The sequence below is a fragment of the Solanum dulcamara genome, chromosome 6, assembly GCF_947179165.1.
Source record: "Solanum dulcamara chromosome 6, daSolDulc1.2, whole genome shotgun sequence".
Classification (NCBI taxonomy): Eukaryota; Viridiplantae; Streptophyta; class Magnoliopsida; order Solanales; family Solanaceae; genus Solanum; species Solanum dulcamara.
Genome location: NC_077242.1, coordinates 61,176,474 through 61,188,279, shown reverse-complemented (window position 1 = coordinate 61,188,279; position 11,806 = coordinate 61,176,474). Strand labels below are relative to the sequence as shown.

At 31.4% G+C, this 11,806-nt stretch overlaps 1 protein-coding gene across 1 annotated transcript; it reads left to right on the top strand.

Moving 5' to 3' along the window:
- The first annotated feature begins 4,536 nt into the window (after nucleotides 1-4,536).
- On the top strand, nucleotides 4,537-6,036 carry LOC129891231 (spermidine hydroxycinnamoyl transferase-like). The gene has a single exon (XM_055966524.1). The coding sequence runs from the start codon at nucleotides 4,566-4,568 to the stop codon at nucleotides 5,919-5,921; it is 1,356 nt and encodes a 451-aa protein (XP_055822499.1). The 5' UTR covers nucleotides 4,537-4,565; the 3' UTR covers nucleotides 5,922-6,036.
- The last annotated feature ends 5,770 nt before the right edge of the window (nucleotides 6,037-11,806 follow it).

The window sequence follows — 11,806 nt, the reverse complement described above, 5'->3', positions numbered from 1 at the left end:
GGCATGGTGTCTAAATGAAATGATATGTTGAAAATTGATTAAAATTGTAAGCATGATTTTAAAATAAAATAACATGACAAATATTTATCAAATCCTATAGACATGATCTCTCTATATAAACTATGATAGACATTTGTTACAATTCTAAAAGCATAGTTTAAATATGAGGCGATGAAGTATTTATTAAGAATCTAAAGGTGTGATTTTTTTTATTAATAACATTATAATAAAAATACTTATAACAACCTATAGACATAAATTTTACATAACGAATAAACTATTTATTAACTTAAATGCATGATTTATATATATTGACCACATTCTACATTAAACGTGATTTCTATAGGGTTAAAAATCTTATGGCCATGATTCCTAAATAAAGTATGTATTGGAAACATTTATTAAATTCTATAGATGTAGTTTCTATATGAGTCAATATGATAAAAATATTTGTAATCTTGTAAGCGTAAATTAACTCTTATAAAATACTAAAAATATTCATTAAGTACTAAAGACGTGATTTATGTATATTTCTTGCGGTGAAAATATTGGTTTTATATGCTTGCAATATTATTCAATTCTATAAACATAGTTCTATATGACATAATATTATAAAAATATTTATTAGCAAATAAATAGGTATTGTATCTATTAAAGTAGCCTATTAAACTTATTAAATCTTAAACATGATTTCTATAAAAATTAATATGCTAAAGTCATGTAGGTATAGTTTCAATTAATATGCTGAAAATATTACGCTTAAACCGTGACATATGATTTAATTAACATGCTGGAAATTATCTATCAAAAGCGTGTGTACATGATATGTAATAATAGAATGATTGATAGTTTGAATAAAATATACAAGAGTTGGGCATGTTGTTTAGTATATATAAATATATGAAAATATTAAAATTGATAAACTAATTAAAGTATAGGGTTTATCAATATTTATTTGTGTGGTAAACGTATTTCATTTAAAATTAAAATCTGAAAGTCAACAAAAATAATTAAAATAACTAATTTCTTTCGGTATATTTGTTTAGCGCACGCAACCACATAAAATTTGTGTCAAAGTAAAAAAAATTGCAAGTAGCACGTAGATTTCTCCTCCCCTTAGACTATCCCCAATTTCATTATTATTATTATGAAGGGTAGAGTTTACAAGATTATTACAAAATTAAAACAAAAAGGTAAATGGACAAATAATACAAAATGTAAACGAAATAATGACATTTTAAACTTTCGCACTCTTCGTGTCTTGAACTTTGAAGTTCAAGCCCTGCTAAATCATAAAGAAAACACAACCAATATACAAATATATATAGAAGTATATCATGATTATATAATTTTGCTACAACAAAGCAAGCAAATAAAACAAGAACACATTTCAAAATAATAAACTGATATATCAAAGAAAATGGAAACTAACCTGGATACTTCATGTATTTATTTTGACAAGATATAATATGTAAGAACCTAAAGTAAAGACAGTACAATAAAATAGGAAAAGAAAGTACTAACCGGTTAATATAAGTTTTATGTCAATGAAAAGCGATAGCAATATCCGAGATCCAAACAAGTCAAAGTAGCAAAGAGGCAAAAGAAAAAGAGCTTAAAAGCAATTAATTATTTTGTTAAAAGCTTCTCTAAGTTCTAGTGTTCTTTTTGTTTTGTTTTGTTTTTGTGTTCTTGTATCTCTTTTCTTTTTTTTCTGTTTTGTTCTTCCTTTTTTCTTGTGTCTTTCTGTTTTTGTCTTTTTTGTGTATCTGTTCTCTCTGTCTGTTTCTTTTTTTCTTGTGTGTGTATGTCTCTTTATATTGATACACACATGGATAAAAGATCATGAAATCAACAAAATCTACTGGCTAGATTTTGAATTTCAAACCTTTGACAAATAAGTCAGGTGTATTTCATTTCAAAAATATGATAATATTTTCAAAATTCTCTCCACAAAAATCAAAACCACATCTTCTTTTTAGATTTGATCAAAACTTTATTCAAAAGATGTTTCACAAGTCAAAAAGGTCATGCCAAGGGACCCACTATCAATAAATGTACAGCAATTATTCAACCAAATATTCAAACAAAAGTTAAAGTGTGATGATATTTCAGATTTCATAAGAAAATAAATTCAATTGTATGGATCCAAACAAAAATATAAAAAATATTATAACTTTTTAACATAAATGTGTCAAACAAAAATTCAGAGTCAAATTTTCGTAGATCTATATCACAACTAAAATAAAATCATTGAACTCAAGTTAAGGCAAGATTATCAATTTCACGATTTTCACATAACGAACAACATCATAAAACTCATATTAGATCCGTAGACAAATTAAACTTAACGACTTATGATCTTGACATAGCAAATAATACCACAAAAATTATATTAGATCTGTAAACAAATCAATCTTCAACAAATAATGTTTAAATCACTAATAATTAGAACGATAATACCGGAGAGGATTTGTAAAGATCCGTCTTCAATAGAACGATCTAAACTTGTGCATAATTAAAAAGTAGTGATATGAGCATGAACATGGTCAAAACAACATAAACATGATCTGTGATCTCAATCGATTAAGAATGAACAAAAATCTTTAAATCTTGAGTTTATCAAATTATGAACAGCCCAATATTAGTTAAAAACAAAAATCTGTAAACATAGTTAAATATGAGAAGATCTAGATCATCCAAACAAGAAACTTATCAAGAACTTAGAATACAAAATATAATCAAACCAACATATACACAACAATCATATGAAATTTAGATTTATAAGAAACATGACATATGTATACTAAATTTTAAATACAAACATACCAACATATACGCCACAATCTTATGAAATTTTATTTGCAAGGAACATAACATATATATATCTATATACACATATAATGACATAAAATTTAAATGCAATCATACCAACATATACACAATTTTAGATTTGCAAAAAAAATAAAAAAAATAACATAATATATATATAATGAAATAAAAGTAAAATGAAACCATACCAAGACGGATCTATGAAGATCCGTTTTCGATTTATTGTTTTGTTTGTCTCATGGCGGCGCTGCTCGTCGGAAAAGGAGGTCGGCGCTGCCGTCGTGGAGGAGCTGCTGTCCGTGCTTTGTCGCTGCTGCACATCGTCGCCGGAGATCGTTTGGTTCGTTGTTGTTCACTGCAGCTGGTGGCCGCCATTGTTGAAGGTTGCTGCTGTCCGCCATTGTTGAAGGTTGCTGCTGTTATCAGCAGCTTCTAGGAGAAGAAGAGCTTGCCGAAAAATGTTGTGGCTACTGCGTATTGTTGTTGGCGTCAGTGCAGCTGCTGCTCGCGTGCTATCCTCCATTGGTGGCTGACGGCGGAGCTGCTGCACGATGGTTGTGCGGCGGTGGTTGTGTTCTCATCTTCTGGTGATGTCGCGGTGGTGAGACGGAGAGAAATTGAGAGATAGGGAGGCGGCGTCTATGGTTGTCTTCTTCTCCTTTGGAGAAGATGACCCAAAAAATGTCGTAGGGTTTTGGGTAGTGAGTAATTTGAAAAATAGGAAGAAAAATATTAGGATTAGTCATGTCCATAGATTAAGTCAATGAACGGACAAGATTAAAATTGAGATTTAAAATTAGACCACATTACATTTGATTAGGCTAGAATTGAAATAAATTGGAAGTGGACTAATTAGAGATGTACTAAATTGGATAAAAAAGACTATGCTTAAAATAAAATGGAGGAAAATTGAATAGATAGTCATCTAATTAATAACGTAATATTTATATATATAAGTAAAATCATACACTTCATCAAGTAGTAATATTATATATATAAAGTAAATATGCATGTACATACTATATAAATACATGCGTATATATACATATATATATAAAAATACCACATGTATATAATATGTACTAAAAATAGATGTGTAATATATATTAACATAAACAAGTAAGAATATATAATAAACTTAAATAATAACCCCCTTTTTTTATATACATATACACATAAAATATATTAAAATAGATATGTAATACGTATATATTAATATGAATAAGTAAAATTATAAAATAAACTTAGTAAATATATATTTTTTTTTTATATTAAGATAGTGATTCGAAAAAATAATTATAGGTCGGTCAAAATTGAGTGTCAACACTCATCACCAAGTCTCTAAATTTCTACATAAGCTTGGGAAGAACTGCTCAAGAATAAGGATGAGAAAGAGAAGTTTTAATTTCCTTGTTAATTGGGTTTTTCTAAAAGTTTCCTTCTTTTTGTTTTTTCTTTTCTTTTTGTTTTTCTTATTGATGGGGTGGGATATGTAGTTTAATTGTTGTAATCTTAGATGTGTATGAAACTAAGTTCATGAGATATTTACCTTTAACTAACAAACGTCTTTCAAGGAGGAAACAAGTCACAAATAACACATTTTCTTTGTGGTTACCTTAAAATTAGGTCATGAAACTCAAGCTCTTTGATAAGGTCTTTAAATAGTTTTACCTAACTTTGTCAAAAGATAACACCAAGAAAAATAGAAAAGATCAACCAAAAATTAGGAAAGAATGAATGTTAGCTTGAAAAACCATTGGGTAGTGAAGCCAGCAGAGCCAACATGGAGTGGCACTGTGTCCTTATCAGAATTTGATCAAACATTTGCTGTTACTCACGTACCAACCATCTATTACTACAAATTTTTCCAGGATTTTGTTACTGATGAAATCATCAAGACCCTCAAGACCTCACTGAGCAAAGCACTAGTACACTTCTATCCATTGGCTGGCCGTTTGCGATGGATTAGTGGGTCCCGGCTTGAGCTAGACTGTAATGCCTCAGGAGTTGTTCTAACGGAAGCTGAAACTGATGCCAAGCTAGATAATCTCAGCGATTTCTTGCTATCACCCAATTATAATAGCTTATTCCCCCGTGTAGATTACACTATCCCAATTGATGAACTCCCTTTGTTGTTTGTGCAGCTTACTAAGTTCCAGTATGGTGGCATTGCACTCAGTTTTGCAATCTCACATGCTGTTGTTGATGGACAAAGTGCTCTTTATTTCTTCTCTGAATGGGCTAGGCTTGCTCGTGGAGAGCCATTGATGTTTGCTCCTTTTCATGATCGAAAAATTCTCCGAGCTGGGGAACCTGGAATTGCATCTCCTATTTTTGAGCATTTACAGTTTAATACTCCACCACTTTTAATTGGCAAGTCCAGTACTGAAAACGAGAAGAAAAAAGAAACGAAAGGGTCTATGCTTAAACTTACTAAAACTCAAGTAGAAATGTTAAGAGAAAAAGCAAACCAAGAAAGAAATTTAGAGGATAGTAAAGAGCGTAGTTACACACGTTATGAAGTTGTGACTGCACATATATGGAGATGTGCATGTAAGGCAAGAGGTCATAAATTTGAGCAGCCTACTAATTTATGCATTTGTGTTAACATACGGAAAAAAATGAATCCACCTTTGCCTAATACCTACTTTGGCAATGCCATAGTTGATGTCATTGCAACTGGGGCCTCCGGTGACATCATCTCGAGCCCATTGGAGTGTGCTGCTAAAAGGGTTAGGGAAGCTATTAAAATGGTGACAAGTGATTATGCAAACTCAACAATTAATTTCTTGAAAAAACAAGAGGATTTGTCAAAATATCAAGATATTCATGCATTTAGAAACAAGGAGGGTCCTTTCTATGGGAATCCTAATCTTGGAGTGATAAGTTGGATAAGTTTGCCAGTATTGGGGTTGGATTTTGGATGGGGCAAAGAGATCCATATGAGTCCAGGAATTCATGAGTATGATGGTGATTGTGTGATACTCCCAGAGAATGAAGGGGATGGATCTTTGACTGTTGCAATTGTTCTTCAAGATGCTCATGTCGATGCTTTCAAGAATTTTTTCTATCAAGATATTGAATGTTGAAAAAAAATAACATAAAGCTTTATTAGAAAGAAAGGGAAACAAATCGAGAACATGTAACTTTTCTTGTAATAACACTATTAGCCAAGGAAAATAAACTCTTTAATTGTCTCCATAATTGCTTGAATATATTCCTTTTCTTACAGGTTCCTCAAATGCTTATTTGAAAATCTTGATTGTATGAGTAACATAATAATTCATAAATGTTTTAATAGTCTATCAATCCCTAGCATGTCTACTTAGATTTCATGAAAGTGATTACAATCAGTGGTGGATTCAGAATTTCAACTAAGGGGTGTCAAAATTTTAAAAAATAGAATCGCGTAGAAGCCAAGAGGTGTCAATATGTAATATATATATACATAAAGAAATAATTTTTACCTAACTAAACAATATAATTTTTCAACAAAGGGGTGTCAGTTGACACCCCTCAAGTTTATGTGGCTCCGCTACTGAATACAATCATGCAAGGATGAAGCAGTACCAAACAGTATCTTTGAAGAAAACAGTACCAACAACTCATCCAAGGAACCATGTTCTTGTACGATTAACTCTAAACAATAAAGTAAATAACTCAGAATTTTGAGTGTAACAAGGATGAAGCAGCAGATTCCAAACAACATGAGCCTTTATCTACTGGAAAACTCAAAGAGCCTTTACTGATTTGACATCTAGTTGTCGAAGTCACGTCAAACCAAATTCAAATCAAGAATCTTCACACAACAGAAAGCTACTGTTGTGTCAGTCAAGATTCAAGAATATGAATGCTAATCAAGTCCACAGTTGTAAGAGCTCAATGATAAGCATGTCAATAGGGTCAATCAAAAGCATACTGAGCCTACCACCAAGAAGCAGAACCCTTGTGTTCATAAAGAGACTCTGAAGTAGAAATAGAGAGATAAAACAGAGAAGATGTTTAGCATTATAATTTGCAAAAGAAGAATCCTCCCATCAAAGAAGCTAATACTCAAGCCAAGCACAGTAATAAAACTCTCTCTTCTCAACTAGAACATGTCAAAAACACATCTTTGGAGTAGAAATTTAAATACTACAAGAACCAAACCACCTGAAAAGCTCATCAAAGTCAAGTTACAAAAACATTAATCTCAAGTTCAATAAAGCTCTGATTCTGAATCACCTGATAAAAAGGAACATCTGGCTAGTGCTAAACTTGTCAAGTAAAAGCCAGAATCACAATTGAACAACTCTAATACCAATGAGCTAACTGATGGCCAGGATGATTGATTTTACTACAGTATATTTATATATTATCATGATATTGAAATAGTATAATTGGAGTTCATGAAGGGATGTGCATCGATAGGTATGACAGCATCAACAATGCAACTGCCATTATTTATCCAACAGTTTCACATTGTGTGTACAACTACTATTTATGGAACAATATTAAAAAGAATTTCAAGAAGAGTCAAGCCAAGATTAAAAAATATTTTTTGCTATGGCCAATAGTTACACGACTTGACAGTTTGACCATCTAATGACAAAGGTGAATAAAATTGACTCTAGGGTGTCAAGGTATTTGATGAAAATTGGATATGATAGGTGATCAAGAGCGCACGCGAGAGTCAACAGAGGTTTGGTTATGACTTCAAATATAGCTGAGTCTGTTAATTCTACAAATAAAGATGCAAGAGATATGCCGGTGCTCGGGTTGTAGATTTTATGACAACTTTGATCCAAAAGTGGAATTGCTCAAACAAGAAAATTGCAATAAACACAACAACAAAACTTTCCAACAAATACAACACAATTCTATTGGAGAATATGCAAGAATCAACACAAATGAGGGTAAAACTTCTTATTACAGTTTGTATAAATATTGCATAGTGTATGTATACATATTGTATAACAGGTGACTAACTTTATTTTTGAAAATGTTTAGGTAATGCCTTCAAGTGAGTGCTTATACACTGTGATTGATATGATCAGGCAGTACATTGTGTGTTTGAAAGAAGGAATATGTACTTGCAAGAAGTATCAAATTGATGAATTGCTATGTCAACATGTTTGTACAGTTTTGAAGAAGAAATATGTGCATAGAGAAAAGTGTTGCTCCTTTTACTACACAAAGGAGTATATGCTTAAAAGATATGAAGTCCTTGTTGAGCCTCTTCCAGACGAGAGTGCATGGGATATTTCTAAAGAGATTCTAGAAGAAGTCGTGATACCACTAAAGGGAAAAAAGTGTAGGAAGGCGGAGAAAGAAGAGGGCAAAAAGATTTACAGAAATAAAGAAAAAGCGGGCAAAGACTTCATGTGCATCCTGTGGGTAACAAGGGCATAATAGGAGATCGTGCAAGAATGTTCTACATTAAAATTGTTAAATTTTATTTGATTTTCAAAATATTTTATTTGATAAAATTGCTAATACTTCATGAATATACACACACTATACAATTCACCTATACACTATAGAGTTTGATTTGATTATGAGTTTATACTTGATGTTACATTCTTGAATAACACTTAATGCTATAAATAATATAGACTGAATGTATAGCTGAGGTATATGATATGTATAGCTGTTGTATATGTATGTATAGTTCTTGTATAAAGATGTATATCTAACGTATATGTAGATGAAGTCTCTATAAAACAATTTGCTACATAAAAAAAATGAAAATTTGCATAACACATTTATATTTTGTGCAAAAGAATTTAAAAAAAACCCTATTAATCTGAACCATCACTTCACCAATTACCTTGAATGATAATAAACATTCAAAAACTCAAAACTAATTACACGCTGTTTGATTTGTCAGAGATCAACAAACAAGCAAAGACAAGATAACTAGTAGAACAATGATAATTAATTACACGCAATTTGATTTATCAATTATTATAATTTTTTAAAAACTACACTTTCAACAGCCAAATTTTCTACTTTTTCTTTCTCTTTTTGATCTTTTCATCATTTTTTTCTTAATCATTTCGATCATAAATTCTGCTAGTTATCTCCGATTCACTAATTGCACCACCTAAATTTTTTTTGGCCATTGTATACTCCCATAATAAATTGCATATCTTGAATGAATCATTTGGCCATCAAAACCTTTTTTGGAGCTGGAAAAGATTTTTCCATTATGAAATACTCAGCAAAGGTTGCTACGAATGCAACACAGTCCCTACAGTAATCAAAATAATAAAAATAATAAATAAATCAAAAGCTAACAGAGAAACACAAAAAAAAATAAACTTACGCAATTTTTTATTATGGCAATCCATAAACAAGCTTGATATCCAAAAGTGCAACTAAGGCCTTTCCAAAATATGCATCGCTAAGCCAATAAATACCTTCTATTTTTTATAAAATTCTGTTGTCTCTAGGTAAATAGGTATAAGCTCAGCATATGATGCTACGACATCACGAACAAATTTATCATTCATAGCTACACGCTTCAAATCATACATATAAATGCACCTATCTTTAACAGTGAAGACACCCAACACCCAATGTCAGCGACTCTTTATGTGAATTGACATTAACACATGATCAACTGTATGCCAAAAAACATTCACATCGATAACAAAGCAAAAAATACATTCAGCTACAATATGATTCGCCAGGAGCACATTTTTATCTTTCTTATTTTGAAAAAACTTCGTATGTAGATCAAACAACTCATTATGAAATAGAAAATCAGTTGTTGTGAACTTCACGTTAACATTAGGACCATACTTTTCCTTCTTCCTCAGGTAATAAAAGATCACATCAAGATGCTGAAAATAACAAAATACAAAGCACATAATCATATACTAAAAAATATAAACAACTATACAGTACTACAGTACTATGCATGACTATACATGAAATATACTCCAAAACAAATGCACATAACTTAACTATACATAAACTATACACTGAGTATACAGTTTGATATACTAAAAAGTGACCACCTCATGTCAGTAACATCACCTATATATGAATGTAACAGGAAAAAGTATCACACTAAATCAAAGAGAAAAAACTTTTAAAAATTTTATAGGAAAAAGGAAGTAAATCATACTGTGTTGCTCAATCCATCACCAACAGTGTATAACTTTGTGAACCATCCCTTCGCATTCCAAAGATCAACTTCAAGATCAAGTGAAAGCTGCCTGAAAAATCAGTAGAAACAAAATAAGCAAAATGTAGTAACTTAAAAAAAAGTAGACAATTTTATGAAAACAACTTACTCTTTGTTGCCTTTCCGCTGTTTAATCCACTTTAAAAATGACTCCAACAATTTAGAAGGAACATGCATATCAACATCACTCTCAAAAGGATGCTTTCTATTAAAGATGACACTTTGTATTTCTGTTGGCAAGGTACTCATGCCTGAATCAAACTCAGTTACAAATCGAGACTTGCAAAGAGTCCCTGGGAGCTTTACTGTACGAGATTGTTCAGGCATAATATTCTCTGCCACTCTTGAATCTTTCTCGACAACCAATTTCGGATCCACAACTTTATTTAAAAAAATATCAGGACAAAATAAAATGTAAAACTCAAGAAGCATCTACTAAACAAGTAAAAAACAAATTACTAAACCCGTATCAACAACATGAGACTTAATTTCAGGAGTTACTTGAGCAACAACTTGTTCAACTGTGGCTACTTGTGCATTTGCAACTACACAAAGCATAAGACAATGTATAAAAAGTGTTGATAAAATAAAAATAGATACAACAGAACAAAAATGAAATATACAAAACAACTTGAAATCTTAAAAACTAACTAGTAGAAGCATCTACTCCCTTCATGGCATCACCACCATAATCAGTTGTGTCATTAGGGGGAGTTCATGATATGCATCTTATCAACTCGATAATGCTCATCGCCATCAAACTCTTCAATTTTCTTGTCCTTCATAAGTTTGAACAGTTCTTTGAATGAAGATACCACAAAGTCATTCAATTTTGTGACTTTATCATTAAGCTAAAATAAAAAAAAATAAGTAAAGTTAAAAGAAAGAAGAAACTAATAAAGAAGAAACTAATACACTACATAAAGGTAAATAGATCTTACAACTCCAAGTTTGTCCCTGAGTTTTATGATCTCAAGCTTCAAATCATCAAGTTTCAAAGAGGGAGCTTGCACACAAGAGGTTCTTCTTTGGTATTTTTCTGTACAGGACATTGCAGGTGGGGTGCAAAAATCATCATGTACTTCATGAGCTTTACGCATATCATCATAGAAGCCCTGAAGATAAGGCTTTGATTTTTCTTCATGAGTAGCACATATATTTCTCGCCTTCCACTAAAAAAGTAAAATGCATTAATAAAAAATATAAAGTTATGTAGAAAAATAAAAGAATTATATCAAAAGTAAATATAGTACCTCATCAATATTCTTAACTTTAAGATCATTAAGCGAAGGCATGTTGGTTACTTTACAGTTCAGTATTCGTGGAGACTTCGTGCCAACTCGAGTAGCAATACTCCAATCCAAATTACACGAACACACATAAAACCAAGTGAGAAATGCAAGTGGTAGACCCCCAATCCTGTTCATGTTTTTTATTTTTCTTATTTTATCACGCATTGACTTCAAGGTAGCTTCAAAAATCACTTTGCCACAATGATATGTCTCGTACATACCACTATCAACTAGATCAAAGTTGCTTTTGTGGATGACATGTTCATTTTCATTTGGGAATAAGCCAAGATGAATGAAATACATCACAACCATTTTCAATGCATCATTATTTGATTTTCAAGGCTTCTTCAAGAAGCATTGCAATAACTCGGACCTTGTTACCTTTTGACTATTCTCAAAGTATTTATACAACAACGACTTTGATTCTTCAATATCCGGCACTCTTTGATTTTTATCAAAACACTTGAGGCCAATCATGATTGCAAATTCTTTAAGACCGAACCTCAAG

Coding starts and splice junctions, on each gene's coding strand:
- LOC129891231 (XM_055966524.1), top strand. CDS start 4,566: ATGAATGTTAGCTTGAAAAACCATTGGGTAGTGAAGCCAGCAGAGCCA.